We start from the raw sequence: 22,584 nt of genomic DNA, 5'->3' as shown, positions 1-22,584 counted from the left end.
AGGCTGTGCCCTCCATAGGTGCTCAGCTAATACATACTGAGTCAATCAGGCTGCCTATGAAACTTCCAGACAACCTCCGTGCATTAACAGTAATCAGGAGGAAACACCGTGAGGATCTTAGACTAAGTTGGCAGATTAGAAGCAGATGGTCATTCAGAAGTTAAAGGGAGAGTAAAAAGCTGGAGAAATGGGATGTTCATTAGGGCCACGGTTGTTTGAGCATTTACATTTACTCTATGCACTAGACCTACCTCCACTGCTTCTGGAGAGGCACAATGGCAGAGTGTAATCTCTGTAACTGGACAGTCTGGGCTCAAATCCTAGCACTTTCCTGGCTGGCAGTGTGAGCAAGTCACTCAGGTCCTCTGTAAGTTGATTTCCTCATTTACAAAATGAGATTGTTGATAAAAAAAAAAAAAAGTGATACTATTATTAAGACAGAGTCTCGCTCTGTCGTCCATTCTGGAGTGCAGTGGTGCGATCTCAGCTCATTGTAACCTCCACCTCCCGGGTTCAAGTGATTCTCCTGCCTCAGCCTCCTGAGTAGCTTGGATTACAGGCGCATGCCACCATGCCCGGCTAATTTTCATATTTTTAGTAGAGACGAGGTTTCACCATGCTGGCCAGGCTGGTCTTGAACTCCTGACCTCAGGTGATCCACCCGCCTTGGCCTCCCAAAGTGCTGGGATTACAGGCGTGAGCTACCGTGCTTGGCCAACAGTATCACTTTTATACGGTTGTTGTGAAAATCAAGATGTAGATCACTTAAAATATAAAACAGCACTTAGCTTCCATACACGGATCACCTCATGAAATACAGCAATCCTCTGAGGGGAGGTACTATCATCCCATGATACAAACCAGGCAGCTGAGAAACAGAAGTTACACAAGCAGCCCCTGAGCCAGAAGTGCGTTCTAGAATCCCTAGTATACCCTCTGAATCACCACACTGATACAAAGAAAAGACAGCCATATCCGCTGTGTCATACCATGGAATTGTTCAGAGGTCTCCAGCATGAACTACGCTGACACTTGGAGACAGGGCTGTATGACCCAACAGGAAGGCCAGGTACTTTTTAGAGACCAGACAGATAGAAGGTCTTGAAGGACAAAAGTTGGCTGGGAGAGCTGGGCACCGTGGCTCACACCTGTTAAATCCTAGCATTTTGGGAGGCCCAGGGGGACGGACCATGAGGTCAGGAGTTCGACACCAGCTTGACCAACATGGTGAAACCCCGTCTCTACTAAAAATACAAAAATTAGCTGGGTGTGGTGGCGCACACCTGTAATCCCAGCTACTAAGGAGGCTGAGGCAGGAGAACTGCTTGAACCCGGGAGGCGCCAACGAGAGGGTCGCCTTTCCGTCTGCTGGCCCTCCTGCTGTGGCCTGCGACGGGGTGGGGTGGGGGGTTCCACTACACAGAAGTGTGACGCGCAGGGCTGGGCTTCTTCTAGGCTGAATTTGGGGCAGATTTTCGCATTTGTTTTGCTCAAGTATTTATGGGACCAATTAATACGTTTAGCAACGTTGTATGTGGGAGCAGTAGAGGAACTGAGAAGTTCACAAACTGTAAGAGATCCCCCAAAGAGTCCACAGGTCTGAGGCAGCAACACCTGGGAATCTCTGGGCTCCGGTTAGTCCTTCCTGACTTTGACTCGTTACAGCAGTGTCCAGACAGGGATATGTCGGGTCCTGTGGCAGGGTTCCCGTCAGGTGGGATGGTTTAGCCCCACATCTGCCTTCAAAGATCCCGAGATTATGCCGTCGCAGCGGCCAGGGCAGGAGTGGGTGCGTGGGTGCGTGGAAGGGACTGAGTCTAAGAGGCCTGGAGGCCCTGTCTAAAACAAAGCTGTCGCTGTCGCTGGGCGTCTCTCCTTCAAGCAGTTATCATACAGCTATTCCCCTTCCTTGTTTTCAGACCCTCTCCTCTAACAGCCTGCACCTGCAAGCAGGGACCTCGGTGGCAGCAGGGACACCGTGTCTGTCTCGGCCTCCAAAGTACCCCGGAGTCTAAGAGAACTGGGGGGAGGATGGTGCGAGAGCAGCGCCTGCCTCCAAGGAGGGCCCGGGCGGCGCCTCCCGCCCCTCGGTGACCTTATGGGCCAAGGCTGTGAAGGGCAGGCGGGGCGACGCGGAGGGGCCGGGAGCTAGTGGCCCGCAGACAGCTCGGCGGCCCCCAGCGGGAGACGCGGCCTGGCGGGCCAGGACGGCGGGGCCGGGCGCCTCCGCGCGGTGCTCTGGGAGTTGTAGGCACTTGCCTCTCCTCTCTCCTTCAGCTACTGGCTCTCGAAACCCAAGGACCTACCGGTGGGTGGGCGCCTGTAACTCCCAGGCTGCGAACGCCGGGAACTCAGTTTCTTCAGAAATGCCCAAACCAGGACTGCTCCTAGGGTCCTCGCGCCCTCGCAGAAGGACTACGGGCCCCGGCGACCCCGGGGGCGGGGCTTCCGGCGCGCTGCCTTGTGGGCGCGGTAGTTCCGCCAGGCCTGGCTTCCGCCTGCCGAGCGGCCCCGGACCGCGGGCCGGACTACACTTCCCGTCGGCCCGCCTGCTCTCCCGATGTCGCCTTGGCGCGAGACGTTGGCAAGCAGAGTGTCTCCAAGATGGCCGCTTGGGGAAGGAGGCGTCTTGGCCCGGGCAGCAGTGGCGGCAGCGCCCGAGAGAGGTGAGATCCAAGGGCTTGTTGCCCCCAGTGCAGGCGGCTCAGGGGCCGGAGAGTCCAGCGCGGCCTCCGGGGGCTGCAGCAGCCTTCCTTCCCTGGTTTCCCCGGGCTCCCCCACCCTCGCCGGGCATACGGGGTTCCAGTTCCGGAGGATCCGGGATCCGGGTGGGAGCGAGGTCGAAGGCCTCGGCGGAGAGCTTAGGGGAAGGGGCGTCAGCGGGCTGAGTAAGGTAGGCAGCGGCCATGCGGGGCGGGGCCCGAGGCCGGGCCGTGCTGAGAGGAACTGGCGCCCAGCGCAGGCCTCAGGGACCCGCCTAGCTGCCCGCGGGCCGATCGGCTGCCGAAGCACCCTTCCCGCCTGGCCACGCGCGTGGCCATCTCGGCCGCGGCCCCAGACGTGTCGAGGAAGGCAGGGCCCCGGGAGAGAGAAAGAAGGGGAAGCCTTCACAGAGCAGAACGGCCGCGGCAGGGGTAGTTTGATCTGCACGTTTACCAGGGAGCTTTAGCTCCCGCCAGATGTGTCTCTTCCGGGCCCAGAGCCGGCCACTTCCTTGAGGGGCGATTCTGGAGACTTTTGGATGGTTCTGTGCAAGCGCTCCTGCCGTAGAAGTCCTTTAAAGTGACCTTTCCTAATGAATGGTGTGTGGGTAGGGAGCTAGGAGCGTGTTTCTTCCAACAGGGACCTCCATTTGAATAACTGATTTCTAGAAGATGAGATTGGAGTAGTTTCCGTGTTTCATGTTTAAGTTGCAGTTTTTGCGTCTGGGAAGCAGTTTCAGCTAGTGGAAACCACTAGAAGCTGTTCAGCCACTAGAAATTTGGGAGAGGATGTATTGGTGGAGCCACCTGGATTAACTATCCGCTAAAGCTTGATTGTTATAGCAGCGGTCAGCAAAAAAGGAAAGTTTTGGTTTTGCTGGTTCTTCCCCCCACCCGTCTTTTTGGTGAGGATTGTCTAACAGAAAAGTTATCTTCCTCTCAACTACTCTGCATTATTCCTTTTCTGTGTCTGATTCCATCCGGTGTTCATTGCTATTACTTGCAGATGGCTTTCCCAGCTGGGAAGATTCTTCCTGTTTGGCAGTTGTGATAGAATCCTTTAGCTTGCTTGCACTTTATTCTTTAGCCCAGTTATCCAACGTTGCCCGTTCTGCATTTCCTCTTCCTTGGAAAAGCAGTGGTAAACACACTTTTGTTTTTCTAACTCCCGCCTGGTATTTCTTAGATTGGACCATTTAAATAAGTTACCTCAATGGTTTTCAGATGCTTTTAAAAACTAGCAAACATTTTCAAGATATTCAACGCAAACAGTAATAGGAAATAACCTGTTTAGAAAACAAAGTATTAGAAACGTACGCCCTCTTGTTGGACGAAAAGCAACTGAAAAGAGCCGAATAGGGATGCCTAAGGCAGGGAACAGGAGCCTTGCCAGCACAGGTTAAGCTTTTATTGATGTAAGAAAATAGATGCTGAGAATTGTTTTTGCTTTGGCTTGAGACAAGTGTTTATTCAAAATGGAGTCTGTAAATTAGCAGTGCATAGGCTGGATCCAGTCCTTGACTGTTGAACCTCAACAGTTTTTAAGAGAATTTAAATTAGTTGCCAGCAGATTTCATATAAAACGCTCCCTGAAAAGCTGGGTAGTGCCTGGCTCTTTTTGGTAAGAACAAGTGCTTGGTTCCAGTTCTTGGTTCCTCACCTGACAGCTTGACTCAAATCACCTGTCAGCTTGACTCAATGCATTTACCTGCTTGGTCTCTGTAGGTGTTCAGGTTGCGCCTTTGGCCTGGAACTGAAGGCTCTACTCACACACGCAGATGTTGTGTGTCAGCAGGAATGTGGCATTTGGTTTTGTAGTTTGGATGTCACCATCTACTCTCCTAGATAACGTGGTATGGGTGGAGACTACCTCTCTGTTTGCTTTTGCTGTAAACCCCTAGCCAGGTTCTGTTGGAAGAGTCATTTCCCCGCGCCCAGCTTTCCTAAGCTCTTCCCATGCTGAGCAGGGGATGGAAACATAACCCGCTGTGGGGCTAGCGAGCTGACTTCTGGGCATCCCTCCATTCCTGCTCAGTTGGTGATGACTGTTCAGGTGGGGCAGGGCGGATTAGCTGATGGCCCAGCACTCTAGATTATGAGATCTGAGTGTATTATTGGCTCTTATGGCTGAAGTAGGCTGTTTATGGCTCTCTAAAATGACTTTGTTCCATGTCACATTTGTGGTGACTCAAATCTCAGCTCCATGTTATATGAGTGCTCTCTCCCGTTGCTGCTCACACCTGGTTAGCATCTGCTTTTGCTGAAGCTGAGGGAAACATTATCTGGTTTGGGGAAGGGGCTAGAACAGAGCGACACTTTGGGCAAACTTGCCAGATTTGCCAGCTGCTACCAACTCTGAAGCATGCATTATACTTAAAGGTCCCACCCAGCGCCAGATTGCCTGCAGTATTACTGCCGGCGCTGTGTGCTGGATGGTCCAGTTTATCACGTGTAGCGTGTGGGTTCTTGCTTTACCTTGTTGAGTCTAGAACCACAGCTCTAGAATTAGTGCTGAATTAACACAGCAGTTCAGTAGTCACCAGCCACATGTGGCAATTATATTTAAATTCATTAAAATTAAATAAAATTAAGACTTCAGCTCCTCAGTCTCACTAGCCACATTTCAAGTGCTCAATAGCCACTTGTGGCTCGTGGCTATCATATTGGACAACATAGGTGGAGGACATTTCCATCACTGCAGAAAGTTATGATATGGACAGTGCTGGTTTCAACTAAAATAGGAGGGGTGGAAATAGCAAAATGGTAGTGCTTGCATGTTGATTTTTCTCTCCACTCCATTAAATCTAGGGAACCAAGAGTGTTTGTAATGAAGAACATCAGACTCTGAGCTGTAACCTGAATTCTTGTCCAAAATTCAGCACACTGGCAACGAGCACATCAAACAGATTGCCACTTGTCCTGTCGGCGTCTTTGAGACACACTTGCCCATCTAGGAAAGCGCAGTGCAGGTATCTGTGTTCTGCCACCGTGTGCCAGCCCGGACCAGCTCACAGACAGCCCCGCCTGTCTTACTTGGGCTGCTCGGCTTCACTCTCTCAGGGCCCCTGAACCTCCCTCAGCCCTCCGTGATTGTTGGAATGTGAGTATAGCTGTGTGCTCTTGAGTTCCTGTTTTTATAATCACGTGAAGATGTACTTGATCTGCTTCTGAGCATGATATGAGGCAACGTGGGGTGTGCAGAGGGCCAGATGCACGGGGCTGAAGGTTGAGGTTTAGGGCGCAGTTATTTGCTGTGGCCTGCCCCTCCTCTGCCTTGTGCGGCCATCTGCTCCAGCGTTTTATAGGCAGCCAGTTCCCTGGGCTGACTTCCATGGCTTTCCTTGCCATGCTTTATTCCCCAGGACCTGGCCTCTTCTTTGTGAACTCAGGTGTGCCTGGTCCCAGGTGGCCCTTACAGGTTCATCCAGTGAGCAGATGGAGCACAGGCCCCGGGGGCAGGTTGGGTGATGGTCCCGGGGTGACAGCTTCCCTTTCTGATCTGATCCTTCCCTTTTAGACTCTCAGGGTCTGGGAGTATTTAATCTCTCTTGAAAGACTCCCATGCTCGCTTTTGTGTGTGGCGGGAGTTTTTGTTTCCTTCTAGCTGGGATGAGATGAACAGATACGGGATCTGCACCCAAGTGTGTGGGGGTTTAGCCACTGGTTGTGGGGTTCTGCTCAGCTGCTTAACAAAGGCAGAGCCACATGTTCTGGCCGCAGAAGTTGGATTTGTAGGTAAGGATGGGGTTCATCCTCTTCCGCATTGATGTGCCTTCAAGTTTTCAAGAATTTCTGTTTTCCTTGGTTCACTCGAGCAGCCTGGATTCCATCCAAGTGGATTAATTTGTGCCTCAGTGGTTCAGTCCTTTAGGTCATGTTCCAGGGAAGGCTCCCCTTTCTGAAGAGGGGAGGGCTGCGCCTGGGTCCACAGAGGTGGGGAGGTGGCTCCTCTGCCCCGGCTTGTCAGTGTGCACCTGGTCTTCAATGAGCGAGGTGCGGGGGGTGGAGTTGGGCAGCGCTCCATGACCGAGCGCACCCGGGAACCTCCTGACTGCCACGGTGTTCCGCCCTGGTGCCAGCAGCCACTTTATGGGCACAGTTCTCAGGAAAAGCTGACAGCCATGTAGTAGTCATAGCAGTTCTTCAGAGCAGGGCTGTCCAGTGGGAGTTTCTGGCATGACAGACTCCTGGCGTGTCCCTGCAGTCCATTAGGGCAGCCATTAGCCACGTGTGGCTCTGAGGAGCTGAGGTTTCATTTATTTATTTATTTTATGAGACAGGTCTGGCTCTGTCACCCAGGCTGGAGTGCAGTGGTGTGATCTCGGATCTCTGCAACCTCCGTCTCCCTGGCTCAAACCATCCTCCCACCCCAGCTTCCCGAGTAGCTGGGACCACAGGCATGTACCACCACGCCCAGCTCATTTTTGTATTTTTTGTAGAGGTGGGGTTTTCACCATGTTGTCTGGGCTGGTCTTAAAAATTTGAGGGCTCAAGGAATCCACCCGCCCTGGCCTCCCAAAGTGCTGGGATTACAGGTGTGAGCCACTGTGCCCGGCCAGGAACTGAATTTTTTAAGATGTCTAATTTTAATTAATTTAAATTTCAACAGCCACATGTGCCTTAGGCAGAGGGGCAGTGCTTGGCGACTGTTCCCGTCTTCACTGCAGTCCTCTGGGAGAGCCAGGGCCTCTGGCCCCGTTTGACAACAAGGGAAACTGGCTCAGAGGGGCCGGGTGTTTTGCCCTAGGACACAAAGCCAGTAGGCAGCCGAGAGGGAACTTGAATCCACCCTCTCGACTCCCACACTCGGTGCGCCATGTTCCTGCTCCCCAGATAGAAGGATTGCTCGGTTACCAGTGCGCAGAATAGGAAAGTGTCCTCTGAAGCAGACGAAAGGGCTGTGAAAGTTCCTTGGCCTGTGGGAGCCGACCTCAGGCCGTGGGGGCGCATGCCCGTGCCTTTGAGTCTGGGGCACGGGCTTTCACTGCTTCAGTCCTCTGCTTTCTGTGGGTCCCAAAGAAGCAGGGCTTAATTAGGCAGAAGCGGGTAGAGGTCCAGCCCAGCACCTCCTGTATCATAGGTGATCAAGTGACCCTTTCACTAAGTGAAAAGCAACTTCACGGATGGGTTGACGTTTTTCTGGTACCAGTTCTCTTAATAACCATAATTGTTATTTGACTTTTTCCACTACCAGTTCTCTTAATAACCATAACTGTTTTTCTCCTGCTGTCACTCCTGTGGCCCATGCCTGTAATCATTACAAATGTCCCTCCAACCTGTGTCTTTTGGGAACCTGTTACATTCAGGCCCAGTGCTGGGGAAACTACAATGAAAATGCAGCCTCTGCCCTCATGGAGCTTCAGGCCCGCCTGTGAGCCTGGGCCCCACTCCAGGAAGGGGCCTAATGTGGATGCTTCCACTCAGATTTGCCTCTGCTGGGTCTCTCAGAACCGGGAAGGTGATGGTGGCTGGCCTGGCAGCTTAGCCAGTGTTTGTTCAAGGGAAACAGGGAGCTGGAACTGTCCTCCTCTTTTTGGGCAGGACTACGGGTACACACCAGCATGACACCTCAGCCATGAGAAGCTGCCCGCGTCCAGACTTCTGCCTTTCATGGACACCGAGAAGGTTCTGGAACAGGAAGTGAGCCACCTCCCGCTCTTCTTGGCAGTGGAAGGAGGCCCTCCCACGGGTATCTGGTCCCTTTACCTCAAGGGATATAGGGTTGAACAGAATTTATCTTTTTAAGAATAAGTTTATAATTATTTTCCCCATTATAAAAGAAACACTTTGGCCGGGCGCGGTGGCTCACGCCTGTAATCCCAACACTTTGGGAGGCTGAGGTAGGCGGATCACGAGGTCAGGAGATTGAGACCATCCTCACTAACACAGTGAAACCCCGTCTCTACTAAAAATACAAAAAATTAGCCGGGTGTGGTGGCGGATGCCTGTAGTCCCAGCTACTCTGGAGGCTGAGGCAAGAGAATGGCATGAACCCGGGAGGCGGAGCTTGCAGTGAGCTGAGATCACACCACTGCACTTGAGCCTGGGCGACAGAGCGAGACTCTGTCTCAAAAAAAAAAAAAAAGAAACGCTTTTTTTTTTTTTAAATATAGAAAAGCACGAAGAAATTGACAAGTCACCTATTAGGCCACCGTCCAAAGAAAACCACTGTTGATCTATTTTCTTTTCTCTTTTGAGATGATGTCTCGCTCTTGTCCCCCTGGCTGGAGTGCAATGGCGTGATCTTGGCTCACTGCAACCTCTACCTCCTAGGTTCAAGCGATTCTCCTGCCTCAGCCTCCGGAGTAGCTGGGATTACAGGCGCCTGTCACCACGTCCAGCTAATTTTTGTATTTTTAGTAGAGACAGGGTTTCACCATGTTGGCCAGGCTGGTCTCAAACTCCTGACCTTAGGTGATCCGCCCGCCTTGGCCTCCCAAAGTGCTGGGATTACAGGCGTGAGCCACCGCGCTTAGCCTGATCTATTTTCATGTATAGCACCTTTGATACTTTGTCTTGTATATCTTGCCTTAGGGGTTTTTAAAATTATATTATTGAGACGGACTCTCGCTTTGTCACGCAGGCTGGAGTGCAGTGGTGCAGTCTCGGCTTACTGCAGCTTCTGCCTCCAGGGTTCAAGCGATTCTCCTGCCTCAGTCTCTCAAGTAGCTGGGACCACAGGCATGTGCCACCACGCCCAGCTAATTTTTGTATTTTTAGTAGGGACACAGTTTCACCACATTGGCCAGCGTAGTCTTGAAGTCCTGACCTCAGGTGATCTGCCCGCCTCAGCCTCCCAAAGTGCTGGGATTATAGGCGTGAGCCACCATGCCCAGCCTTGTCTTAGATTTTTTTAAGTTATGTGTTAAACACATCAAAAGTTATATTTACAATATGTGAAAAGTAATAAACATACCACAGCATGATGGCCCTTAAAAACATAATGCAAAATGAAAGAAGCCAGTTGTTGAAGACCATGTTACAGGATTCCACTTAAATGAAATGCCCAGAATTGGCATATCCAGAGAGTCGGGAAGCTGACTGGTGGTTGTGGAGGGCTGGGAAGGGCTGGGGAGATGTGAAGGGACCACTAATTGGTACAGGGTTTCTTTCTGAGATGATGAAAATGCACCAGGATCAGTTGTGCTATTGGTTGCACAACTTTGGGAAAGCCACCTCATCGTTCACCTCCGATGGGGGAGTTGCTCTGTGAATTCTATCTCAGTAAAGCTGTGAATTCCATCTCAGTAAAGCCGCCATTAAAAAATACAAATCAGGCCAGGCAAGGTGGCTCATGCCTGTAATTCCAGCACTTTGGGATCACCTGAGATCAGGAGTTCGAGACTAACCTGGCCAACATAGAGAAACTCTGTCTCTACTAAAAATACAAAGTTAGCCAGGCATCGTGGCACGTGCCTGTAATCCCAGCTACTTGGGAGGCTGAGGCAAGAGAATCGCTTGAACCCCGGAGGTGGAGGTTGCAGTGCTCCAAGATTGTGCCACTGCACTCCAGTCTGGGTGACAAGAGTGAAACTCCATCTCCACAAAATAAATAAACAAATAAAAATAAAGAAAATGAGGCCAGGTACAGTAGCTCTTACCTGTAATCCCAGTGCTTTGGGAAGCCGAGGCTGGCAGATCACTTAGGAGTTCGAGACCAGCCTGGCCAACATGGTGAAAACCCCATCTCTACTAAAAATACAAAAATTAGCTGGGCATGGCAGCACATGTCTGTAGTCCCAGCTATTTGGGAGGCTGAGGCAGGAGACTCGCTTAAGCCCGGGAGGCGGAGGTTGCAGTGAGTCGAGATAGCGCCATTGCACTCCAGCCTGGGCGATGGAGCGAGACTGTCTCAAAAGAAAGAAAACGGAAAATAACAAGTGTTGGTGAGGATATGGAGAAATGGGAACCCCCGTGCGCTGCTGGTGGGAATGTACAATGGTGCAGCTGCTCTGGAAAACAGTATGGAGATTCCTCAAAAAAACTAAAAAATTGAACTGCTATATGATCCAGCAGTTCCACTTCTGGGTATATATACCCCCCCCCAAAAAAAAGCAGGGACTCAAAGAAATGTTTGTGCACACATGTTCATAGCAGCATTATTCACAATAGCCAGTGGTGGAAACCGAAGTGTCCATCACAGATGAATGGATTAACAAAATGTGGTTTATGCATACGGTGGAGCATTATTGAGCCTTAAAAAGGAAGAAAATTCGGATACATGCTACAATATGGATGAACCTTGAAGACTAATTATGCTCTGTGGAATAAGCCAGACACAAAAGGACATATACTATATATGATCCCACTTGTATGAAGTACTTGTATAGTCAGATTCATTGGGGTAGAAAGTAGAATGGTAGTTTGCAGGGGCTTGGGGTTGGTGGGGAATGGGGGGATCATTTTGTGGATAGAGTTTCAGTTTGGGAAGGTAAAGGAATCCTGGAGGTAGATGGTGGTGATGGTTGTACATCAGTGTGCATGTGCCTAGTGCCACTGAACTGTACGCTTAAAAGTGCTTCCGGTGGTATGTTTTATGTGTATTTTACCACAACTTAAAAAAGGCAGAGTGATAGACGTGTGTGCTCCCCACCCAGCGCGATAGAGAACTAGTGTTAACCTGGCCTGCCTCCTGCGGCGGAGACCCTGTGCCCCGAGTGCACCACAGCACCCTTCCTGTGCCCCGAGTGCACCACAGCACCCTTCCTGTGCCCCGAGTGCACCACAGCATCCTTCCTGTGCCCCGAGTGCACCACAGCACCCTTGCTGTCCTTATAGTTGGCTTTCAGTGGCACGTCCCTGAGCTCTGCCGCCTTAGAATGTGTGAGAGTTGTATCCCTGGCTCAGGCCACTAGAACTGATTCACGTCACTCACGGAGGAGGTGCGATTCTGCTCTCCCTGCTCCTGTCATCTTTTGCTCTCACCGAACAGTCCTGCTCTGAACCTTCTTGTGCAGCTCTTGCCTTTTGGGGAGACGCCTCCAGACTGGCTGCTGGGACAGGCACAGGCTGCCCACATCCCAGAGGGGCCATGGAGTTGCCCTGCTGAGTTTTCACTGTGGCCGCCTTTTAACTGGAATGCTAGTGTTGCCAGGGGATTCCTTTGCTGACTGCGAGAGCTGATTGAGTTGGGCTCAAAAGCGGGAGATGAGGGCCTGAAGGCTGACTCTGGTTGAAGGCTGAGGGAGGAAGTTCAAGACGCCCACTTTACAAGTGCCTGCAAGCTATCCTGAGGCAGCAGAGGGCGGTCCCATTCAGTGTCTGCAGCAGTCCCCCTGAGGTGCTGGAACGAGCTGACCCCTGCTCCCAGCAGTAAAGGCTCAGAGAATCCAAAGTTCCCTCAGTTGCTGGCATGGTGTGTTTAGGATCGTGACACTGATCCTTTTACTTTTTTTCTTCCATATGTTAAGACCCACTTCCAACAGTGATCTTTAAGTACCAGAAATCATGCCAGATTCAAAAGGATCAAAAGTCATTTACTAGAAAGAGCCTCCCTTCCTTTTCTTTCCTGGCCCCTCAGTTCCCTCCCTAGTGACCAGTCATAAAAATCGGGTCTTTGTGTATCCTTTCAGAAATGTTCTGTGCATAGAAAAGCAAATAGAGACTTTTAAAAATACACTACAGATAGCATACTGTAAACACTCTTCTGAACCCTGCCTTTTCCCCTGAACTTGCTTTCACTTGGAGACTTTGCTGTTACTGCTGCTACCTTTTTCTCTTTCTTTTTTTTTTTTTTCTGAGATGGAGTTTTACTCGTTGCCCAGGCTGGAGTGCAATGGCGTGATCTCAGCTCACTGCAACCTCCGCCTCCTGCATGCAAGCAATTCTTCTGCCTCAGGCTCCCAAGTAGCTGGGATCACAGGCACGGGCCACCAAACCTGGCTAATTTTTGTATTTGTAGCAGAGACAGGGTTTCACCGTGTTAGCCAGGCTGGTCTCAAACTCCTGACCTCAGGTGATCCGCCCGCCTTGGCCTTCCAAAGTGCTAGGATTACAGGGATGAGCCACCGCACCTGGCCACTTCTTTCTTTTTCTTTCTTTTTTTTTTTTAAACATAGACTCTATTAATTGCTCTCTTACTGGTCATTTCACACCTGCAATGAAAAGCAAAAATACAGTCCCTTAGGAAGCCCAGGGCTCAAAAGATTCCAACTAGCTCTTACTCTAAAAAAAAAAAAAAAAAAAGTCCATATAATTAAAAAAAAAAAAAAGGAAAAGGAAAAAAAAAATCTCCCATGCACCAGGGTTCAGGTCAGCCAGGTCCTAAGGCCCATGGCCTTACCAGTTGCGGGGCAGCTGGTGATGCTCTGCAGTGGTTTGAGACGATCTTCTGACTGGGTTCTTTCCTTCATTAGGTTTTGTTTGACCCACAAGCAGAAGCAAGCCATATACGGGTGGCTGCTGGGTGGTCAGGAGCTGGCTGGATGTGGCTGTCTCCTGGGAGTACTCGGCAGTTTCTTTTTTCTTTTTTTTTTTCTTTCTGTCACTCAGGCTGGAGTGCAGTGGCACAATCTTGGCTCACTGCAACCTCTGCCTCCCAGGTTCAAGCAGTTCTTGTGCCTCAGCCTCCTGAGTAGCTGGAATTACAGGTGCGCAGCACCGCGCCTGGCTAATTTTTGGTAAAGATAGTTTCACCATGTTGGCCAGGCTGGTCTCGAACTCCTGACATCAAGTGATCTGCACACCTTTGCCTCCCAAAGTGCTGGGATTACAGGCGTGAGCCACCGCACCTGGTCAAGGCCACGAGTTTCTGAAGTATGAGAAGTCCAGCAGTCCCTGTCAGCAGTGCAGACCTGAACCCAGGGGCCCAGCAGCAACAGCTAAAAAACCTGTGTCTGCACTGACAGCACTTCACTCCCACCAGCGTACCGGGAAGTTGGAGTGCTGACTGCCTGGTCGTGGCCAGGTGAACTCCAACAGAGGGATCCTGCAGCTTTGTGTGCATCTGTGTGTGTTTTGGTTTGAACCTTGCCGTCTCCGTATAGGGTCTGTTGCCTTATAGAATCCTAGAAATCCACTTCCCTAGACTTCACGTGTTGTCCTTTCCCAGTGGAAACCGAGATTCCCTTTGCCTAACTGGCTTTAAAAGCAGAATTGGTGAGCCTCTGGCCTCAGCGCCGTTGTGCAAGACCCTGCCTTTGTTTGAAGGCAGTGTGTGGCTTATGCCCTTTGTGTTTCTGCTGTGGATAGGTGTCTTAGACAGTGGCAGCAACAGCGCCCAGCCCATATGAAGACACTGAGGCTGCAGGAGGCCGGGGCCATGGTTTGACAGGCGGGTGGGGGCAGACCCACGCCACCATCTCAGGATGTGTGCTGGCGAGTGCCCCCATGTCCACGTGGTTGCTCACAGCTGTGTCATTCACAGGACTGCCCACAGCCGAGGGCAGAAGATGCCCGGTCTCCTCACTCCCGTGCTGGGGGTGCGGGCCACACCTGGCAACAGCAGTGAGGTGGGACGGAGCCTGGAGGGCCTTGGCTTCTTGCTGCTTCCAGGCTGGTTGGGACTCATGGACGCACCCACCCATCCTTCCCAGCAAGCGATGGAGCCTGCAGAGGGGTCCGGGTGGATGTGGGTGCCAGCTGGGCTTGCAGGGGGGCCGGAGTGGGGGTGAGGGGGTGGGATCTGCCCACTGCTGTGTTTCCAGATGGGGCAGTCTGTTCCAGGGCCGGGGTTTCCACTGGAATTTCCTCTGTGGGACCAACAGTGGTTTTCACTACATTCAGGATGGCGCTGGCCTGCTGGGCAGAGAAAGGCACCGCACTAGGGTGGATTTGAGTGTTGGCGAGAACATTGTGTAACCCCAGCTTGACACCTACCTTTTGCTTTGAGTGTTCCTGAGGGAGGAAGCCCGCCTCTGGTGCCCACCCCAAGGTGTTCCTGTCCTGGCTTTGACAGTCAGTAGGATGCACAGCTGACTTGGAAGCAACTCCATTTCGGTCTCAAGATGGGGACACGATTTGGCCCTCCACCCCTACCTTGTTATCTGGCCTCTCTGCTCCTGTTGCCTGATGGACTTGAGACCAGAAGGGAGTTCTCTTGGCCAGGAGTGCTCCCACCTGAGAGTGGAGGCCCCGCCCCTCCCCGCACACCCAGGGCCACAGCCAGCCCATTGCGCCGCCGCCACTCATTTCTCATATGAGCACATGGGGGCACTGCTCGGCTTTCAGCCTTCCAGCACCAGTGCAGACCCTGCTTTGGGCGTGCTTGTTTGCTGTAGGTGGCTTCTAAAATGCTGAATCTGGCTGGATGCGGTAGCTCATGCCTGTTAATCCCAGGACTTTGGGAGGCCAAGGCGGGCGGAACACGTGAGCCCAGGAGTTCGAGACCAGCCTGGGCAACATGGCATAACTCCATCTATACAATAAAATTTTTTTAATTAGCCAGGCAGCCAGGCGTGGTGGCACACACCTGTAGTCCCAGCTACTCAGGAGGCAGAGGTGGGAGGATCTCTTGAACCCGGGAGGTGGAGGCTGCAATGAGCAGAGATCACACCACTGCACTCCTGCCTGGGTGACAGAGCAAGAACCTGTCTCAAAAATAAAAACTGTTGAATCCTGCCTGGGAGTAACAGCTGGCCTCTCCCTCACCTCTCCTCTAAGACCAAATGGAAAAACTCCACCGAGAACTTTAGAAGGAAAACCCTCGTTTCCCCATTTCATAAGCTGCTCGTGCAGTCTTACAGTAACAGCTCATCAGTTCATCCCTGGCAAGGCAGCCGCGACACTGGCACACAGTCACAGGCAGCTTGGCAGCAACCCATGTTTAGGAGGCTCTTGTCCCACCCTCAGGGAACTGATTTCTCCCCAGTGCATGCAGTTTAATTAGGGCCTATGATTGAATTTGGAGGCTTTGCCTCAGCCCAGCTTAGTTACAGTGACTTTTTCAGGATAAAGAGTTCCATTTGCCCAAGTCCAAGCCAGTGCCTTTTATGAAAGTGGTTCCCACCGGGGGCGGGGTTAGGGCCCCCATGCTTGGGGGCACAGTCAGCCCATTACCAATGACTTTCATCTTTAATGTGGCCACATGAGATCATTAACCAGTTGTTTATCCAACCAGAATGCAACCCTGCCTGTTAGGTTTGCTTATTTGTTTGCTGAAAGCTTTGAGCTGGGAGGAGTCTCGGTAGTAGGAAGAACTACGATTGCCTGTTCTTTTTCCTTGAAGTTTCCCAACAGTCCGATTTCCACCATCCTTCACTTGGAATTGCTCCCATCTTTGAAGGAGGCTGGAGGGAGTTACCTTCATGCTGGGCTGAGGTTCTGGGGTGGCTTGTTATGAATGTCTTCACTCGTCGCTCCCATGTTACGGCCAATGGCCAGGTGGCTCAGCTGCCCATGACTCTCCTCTGCACCGCAGCCAAGTGTGCCTGCCAGGACAGGCTGGGCGGACGGGATCTTCGCGTCTGTGCACACTGAGGGCTGTGCTTCTCGTTAGCCACGAAAGGAAGCTAGTTCCTGTCAGGCACATTCGGAGCTTCAGGTAGATGGGCCACATTGACCCTTGTGTTGCCTGGTACAGTGTTCCAGAGCCTCCCAGTTGGAAGAGCATGGACTCCAGCAGGGGAGCAGTGACCAGCAGGTCCCTGGAGCCTTGTGTCCTTCAGTCAGATGGGTCTCACCATCCTGGGGACCAGGGTGTGCTGAGGGAAGGGGCAGCTTTTCCCTGAGGCATGTGACGACAGAACATAGCTCTGCGCGGCCTTGGGAGCCATGAGTTGGAAAACTTGATCCAGCCTCAAGAGCTATGTCTAGCAGTGTCCCTGTCAGGGCCCCGATAAAGACTTCTTGCAGATGAGCAGGTAACGGAAAAGTAGGATGTGGGGTGACGGTGCGGAGATTCAGAAAGATTTGTCTCAGCTGAAACCAGCCAAGGAAAGATGACAAGGCATGGATAGCCCTGTCTTCAGGCCTGCCCGCCACAGGTGAAGAAGATTCTGCTTTGGGTGGGAAATTTGTACCGCAGAGGCCTGAAACCAAGAAAAGCCGCAGCTTGGCCCACGGTCACTGCTGGGGCTGCAGCCGGGCTGCCGTCTGGCCTTGCTGCAGAGCTGAGCCTTCCGTGTGGTGGATTAGTCTCCTGCTGGTTGGGGTCATGACATGCATCCCCAGTCCCAGGGGGAAAGCCCCTTCGTGGTCTTCGTGGTAGTGTTTCTTATGCAAATGAGTGGCATCTGCCGATGGTGCAGGGGCCTGGGCCTACAGGGCCAGGATCGGTGGCATTGCTGGGCTGGATGTTTTGAAGCCCCTCAGTTGACTCTCCTGCTTACTAAATTTGGAGCCCACTACTGTTCTCAAAGCGTTGTCTTTTCCTAATTCAGGGAAAGGGTCGCTTTTCCTATGCAGTGGGCTAGTGTCCTGGGTCTCCTCTTCTCCCCTCCGCAGTGGAGAGGAGCTGGGGGCTGCTGCCGGTCCGGGAAGGGCACCCAGGGCTTGTGCAGCCTGGCCTCCAGGAGAGCCAAAGGAGTTTGGATTTCAGTCGCCCAAGGCAAAGCTCTTCCTTTCTGCCTCTGTTCTGCAGGCCCAGGATGACTACTTAGGAACCATGCGGAGGGCAAGGGCTTGGCATTATCTGTCCTGAGGTCTGTGGTTTCCAGTGAAGAATCCTCTTGCAGTTGCCCTGATTAACTGAGAACGGCTTTCAGGCTGTTGGCCCTGTGCTGCCGTGTGTGCTCATGTGATTCTGTGCCGAATCGTTCTTTCCCCTTTAGGCTCCTTTGCTGACTCAGATCAGTTGGTCCACAGCCTTAGGTTAACTACCAGGCCTGCGTTTGTCATTTTAAATGTCGAGGCACTCCTTTTCCTGCCTTTTTATATCTTTTTTTTTTGTTTGAGACGGAGTCTCGCCCTGTCACCCAGGCTGGAGTGCAATGGCACCATCTCGGCTCACTGCAAGCTCCGCCTCCCAGGTTCAAGTGATTCTCCTGCCTCAGCCTCCCGAGTAGATTACAGGGATTATAGGCACTCGCCACCACACCTGGCTAATTTTTTTTGTATCTTTAGTAGAGATAGGGTTTCACCATGTTGGCCAGGCTGGTCTCTAACTCCTGACCGCATGATCCGCCCCCCGGCCTCCCAAAGTGCTAGGATTACAGGTGTGAGCCACCGCGCCCAGCTTTATTTCACTGTTTTCAGGAAAAATCCTTTTTACTGATTGTCTTGTGTTGGGATTTAAAGGAGATGAGGACCTAAGTGAGATGTGCTCTCCGCAGTGCAGGCTCAGACCTCCCCCAGCGCTGAAACACAGTTAAGTGCTCCTCAGCCTAATCATCCTGTCTCTCTCTCTCTCTCCCTTTCCTGCCCCCTCCATCAAAAGGGTGAGCTTGTCGGCCACAGACTGCTACATTGTGCATGAGATCTACAATGGGGAGAATGCCCAAGACCAGTTTGAGTACGAGCTGGAGCAGGCCCTGGAAGCCCAGTACAAGTACATTGTGATTGAGCCCACTCGCATCGGCGACGAGACGGCCCGCTGGATCACCGTGGGCAACTGCCTGCACAAGACGGCCGTGCTGGCGGGCACCGCCTGCCTCTTCACCCCGTTGGCGCTGCCCTTAGATTATTCCCACTACATTTCCCTGCCCGCTGGTGTGCTGAGCCTGGCCTGCTGCACCCTCTATGGGATCTCCTGGCAGTTTGACCCTTGCTGCAAGTACCAAGTGGAGTACGACGCCTATAAACTGTCGCGCCTGCCTCTGCACACACTCACCTCCTCCACCCCGGTGGTGCTGGTCCGGAAGGACGACCTGCACAGAAAGAGACTGCACAACACGATAGCACTGGCCGCCCTGGTGTACTGTGTAAAGAAGATTTACGAACTCTATGCCGTATGATTTCAGTAGAACAGGGAGCGAAGCAAAACCACCCGGCCCACAAGAGACAACAGAGTATTCAGATCGCCACACTCTGTGAGGCAGCAGAGCCTGGGAAGGTGTTTGGCTTAATATTTGTTATTTTTAAAAAATAACAGATCACGGGTGTACCCAGGGTTTTTCAGCTCATTACACTAAGATGTGGATTTCCATAACCCAAGAAGGGGGTCTGAGGCTGTGGAAGTCCGACTGGGCAGTGGAATGCTGATGGAGGCAGACGCTGCCGAGGGGGTGTGGACGTGCTTTGGGGGAGGTCTTTAAGTCTATTGTTTAACTGTACCATCCAGAGCCCACCAGAAGCTATTGACCATTAAAATTATGAGAATTTCAACTCCCGCTGTTCTCTCTTTCCATGACTGCCCGCAGCTGTTGCTGCACATCTGCCCTGGGTGGCGGCTTGCACGTGGAAGGAGCAGGTGCTGTGGTAGCCACCCTGCCCTGCTCCTAGCTGCGGCCCAGTGTTACCACTTACAGCGACAACAAGCCTAGATCCAAGGTAGTCCTGGGGCCAAACCCCGCCCAGGAGCAGTCTCCTGGCTCACCTTGGCCTCATCATTCTGAAGGCCAGCACTGCCACTATGTTGTTCAGGAACATGGTAGGATAAGGTGACGAGGCTTGGAGGCCTTTGGGTCTCCACTTGGGTTCACGTGGGGAACTCTGGGCTCCAGGATCGCTCTTCAGAGATCTGAACACCTGTGTTTTCTTTGAAGCACCAAAACTCTTCCTGCTGTGGACCCTGAGTTTATTAACCCATTGCCCTAGGCTGACAGAAGAGCCCTCGGAGCAATCTTGGGAGCACCCCCTGGCCTCAGTGCTCCCTGTTCCACAGGAGCCAAGCCGGTGCTTCTCCCTCACACCAAAAGGTAGACTGTGTCACCTGCCACATTTCCTGTAAGGCAGGGGTGGCCAATCTTGACTTCCCTGTGCCACATTGGAAAAAGAATTGTCTTGGACCACACATAAAATACACTAACGACAGCTGATGAGCTAAAAAAAAAAAAAAATAATCAAAAAAATAATGTTTCAAGAAAGTTTACAAATTTGTGTTGGGCCACATTCAAACCGTCGTAGGCTGCATGAGGCCCATGGGCTGCTGATTGGTGATTGGACAAGCTTGCTCTAAGGCCTTGGGTAAATGGGAAATTATCTCTTCCACAAAAAGGCTGGGGTGCCTGTCTTCACTTCTGCCTTCCTAAAGCCCCATTCATCCCTGAAGAGCCACATGGCACCTCCTTCTGAAGGCCAGTCTTTTTGTCTTTTTTTTTTTTTTTTTTTTTTTTTTTGAGACAGAGTCTTGCTCTGTCACCCAGGATGGAGTACAGTGATGTGATCTCAGCTCACTGCAACCTCCACCTCCCGAGTTCAAGTGATTCTCCTGCCTCAGCCCCGAGTAGCTGGGACTATAGCCCTGTGCTACCATACCTGGATACTTTTTGTATTTTTAGTATAGATGGGATTTTGCCGTGCTGGCCAGGCTGGTCTCTAACTCCTGGCCTCAAGTGATCTGCCCACCTCGGCCTCCCAAAGTGTTGGGATTACAGGCGTGAGCTGCCGTGCCTGGCCAGGCCGATATTTAACAGACAGCCAAAGTGGTTTCTCACCTAGTTTTAAAGGCTCCATCAGGAAGACCTGATGTCACAGAGTAATGAAAGGGTGCATGGGAAGGATTCACCAGGGGTGACTGGGCCATTTTTTGTAGGGGAGATTCAGACCTTTTAAAGATTTTAAAAGGGACCCATGGTCCACAAAAAGTTTAAGAAACTTTGATTTAATTCCAAGAGATTTAGAAATAACTTATCACTCAGTTGAGTGCTGGGGGCATGACGGTGTTGGGTGTGCACCACTGTTTACGTGGCAGTCTCTAGGCACCTGGAATAATGGTAAAGAGGGAACTGCCTTAGCCACACAACTGATCCTGTAAAAACATGCCTCATCTTGACAGCAGTGTGAGTTGAAATGCAGCTGCCCATGGCCCCTCAGGTGTCTGAGTGCTGGCATCTGAGCCTGCTGGGCAGGTTTGTTTTTTGTTTGTTTTTTTTTTTTTTCTTAATAATGCCCAGGTTTGGAAAGGGAGCCCCATACCTGGCCTGGAAGTGCTCTGCCAACAAGTTAGATTTCATGGGGGAATTGACTAGAAGGCACAAGCTGGACAAGCCAGACAAGTCGAGGCGACCCCAAGTCAGCTGAGCAGGAGCCCTCCCCCGAAGTAGAAACCAGCTGCAAACGGGTAGTTCTTCTACCATTTCCCAAGCTGCACTGAACCAAGTGATTCTTGTTGGATGTATTAACCTAGATTCTGAAATGCCATCTTAACATGGCCCCTGGCCAGGGAGATGGGGATGAGGTGCTGGTGTGGACAGCAGGCAGGGGTTTTGTGTGCCTGAGGCTGGCAGCAAGGAGAAGTGCGCCTCCCTCCCCACTGTCAGTGCTGACTTCTCTGTTCTGCCATTGTCCTGCCTAGATGATCAGTCATGGCAGAGCTGCTGACAAGTCGCTTATGGTCATCTGTGATATGCAACAGTACTTTTCAAGAAATAGCATTTGAAGGCTGAGTGCAGTAGCTCATGCCTGTAATCCCAGCACGTTGGGAGGCTGAGGCAGGAGGACCATTAAATACTTGAGTCCAAGAGTTGAAGACCAGTCTGGGCAACATAGCAAGACCTGTCTCTACAAAAAAAGACAAAAATTAGCCAGATGTGGTGGTATGCAAATGTGGTCTCAGCTACTCAGGAGTCTGAGGAGGGAGGATTGTTCAAGCCTGAGAGGTTGAGAATGCAGTGAGCTGTGATCTTACCACTGCGCTCCAGCCTGGGCGACAGAGTGTGACCCTGTCTCCAAAAAATAATTTTTTTTTTTTTGAGATGGAGTCTCTCTGTTGCCCAGGCTGGAGTGCAATGGCGCGATCTCGGCTCACTGCAGCCTCCGCCTCCCAGGTTCAAGCAATTCTCCTGCCTCAGCCTCCTGAGTAGCTGAGATTACAGGTGCCTGTCACCACGTAGAGATGGGGTTTTGCCATGCTGGCCAGGCTGGTCTTGAACTCCTGGCCTCAGCCACCTGCCTCGGCCTCCCAAAGTGCTGGGATTACAGGCATGAGCTGCCGCGCCTGGCCATTTTTTTTTTTCTTTTTTTTAAACAGCATTCAGTAACTGCCAAGAGAAAGCAAAGGCCAAGTTACCAGGGCCCTCCTGTGCAAAATCCACTTAAATGAGTCCTACATGGACCACTTCAGGGAATAGATTGTGTCATTAATCTAGTAAATTAGTTTTAGCTACCCATCCCCACCCAATTTCAGAGAAGAGTGAAGAGCCGTTATGTAAAAGGACAACTGATCAAACTGGATCTCCCCATTCCAGTCTGTCAGCTGCCTCCAAAGTTTTCACATCTGGTTCAGCAGCTGCTGGGTCCTGAGGGAAGGAAGGGAGACTTGCTGGGAGGTGGGCAGGGTGCCCAGGGCTGTACACTATTTCTTCGATTCACTAATTGGCTGCGGCCCCTCTACACTGCATGGAGACGCTGCTGTTTGGAAAAGCTAATTGGTTTTATTTTTCCATCTCTGGTTTTGGCATGATGTGAAACACCAAGGGGCTTAAAGTGCAAAATGGAAAGTGTCTTTGAACTTCATCAGATATCTGAAGGCAGAACCAATTAAAAATCGTGCTTTTTAACCTCCCCAGCAGAATTTAAGGATGAAAGAGAAAGGGGCAAAAACCCTCTAAAGACAGAAAAGAGAATGTGGAATGGCAGCATCGCTAACCCTGCTGGCAAACGTCCATATTCAAACACTGGTTTGAAAATCCAAGAGCAATGAAGGTTGCTCAAAGGCCATCAGCTGAACCGGGCTGTGGCTGGGCTTCTTGCTTTGGAGCAATGCACGTGGGGCTCACCCATAGGAAGGCACTTCAGCTGCTAAGTTGGGACAATTCTTAAGGCTAAGTCCCACATTATCCAAACCATTGCGTCTCCAGGAAGGGACACTGAACTCCAGCGACCCAAGACAACTGTAGGAGCAACA

General features: G+C 51.6%; 1 protein-coding gene across 3 annotated transcripts; it reads left to right on the top strand.

The window, feature by feature from the left end:
* The first annotated feature begins 2,366 nt into the window (after positions 1-2,366).
* Positions 2,367-18,902, top strand: TMEM11 (transmembrane protein 11). 3 transcript variants are annotated; one of them, XM_054458510.2, is made up of 3 exons: positions 2,367-2,666; positions 5,511-5,671; positions 18,016-18,902. In XM_054458510.2, the coding sequence occupies exons 1-3, from the start codon at positions 2,367-2,369 to the stop codon at positions 18,530-18,532; spliced, it is 978 nt and encodes a 325-aa protein (XP_054314485.1). In that variant the 3' UTR covers positions 18,533-18,902. The 3 variants fall into 3 exon arrangements, with proteins under 3 accessions (XP_054314485.1, XP_054314486.1, XP_054314488.1); XM_054458511.2 differs by lacking the exon at positions 5,511-5,671 and having other exon boundaries at positions 2,420-2,666; XM_054458513.2 differs by lacking the exon at positions 2,367-2,666 and having other exon boundaries at positions 5,511-5,802.
* The last annotated feature ends 3,682 nt before the right edge of the window (positions 18,903-22,584 follow it).

Source organism: Pongo pygmaeus, chromosome 19, assembly GCF_028885625.2.
Source record: "Pongo pygmaeus isolate AG05252 chromosome 19, NHGRI_mPonPyg2-v2.0_pri, whole genome shotgun sequence".
Classification (NCBI taxonomy): domain Eukaryota; kingdom Metazoa; phylum Chordata; class Mammalia; order Primates; family Hominidae; genus Pongo; species Pongo pygmaeus.
Note: the sequence above shows the minus strand (reverse complement) of the source record. Positions and strands in the feature narration are given on the sequence as shown.

Coding starts and splice junctions, on each gene's coding strand:
- TMEM11 (XM_054458510.2), top strand. CDS start 2,367: ATGCCCAAACCAGGACTGCTCCTAGGGTCCTCGCGCCCTCGCAGAAGG. Junction 2,667..5,510: donor GGCGGCAGCGCCCGAGAGAG/GTGAGATCCAAG, acceptor CATTAAATCTAG/GGAACCAAGAGTGTTTGTAA. Junction 5,672..18,015: donor TCTAGGAAAGCGCAGTGCAG/GTATCTGTGTTC, acceptor CTCCATCAAAAG/GGTGAGCTTGTCGGCCACAG.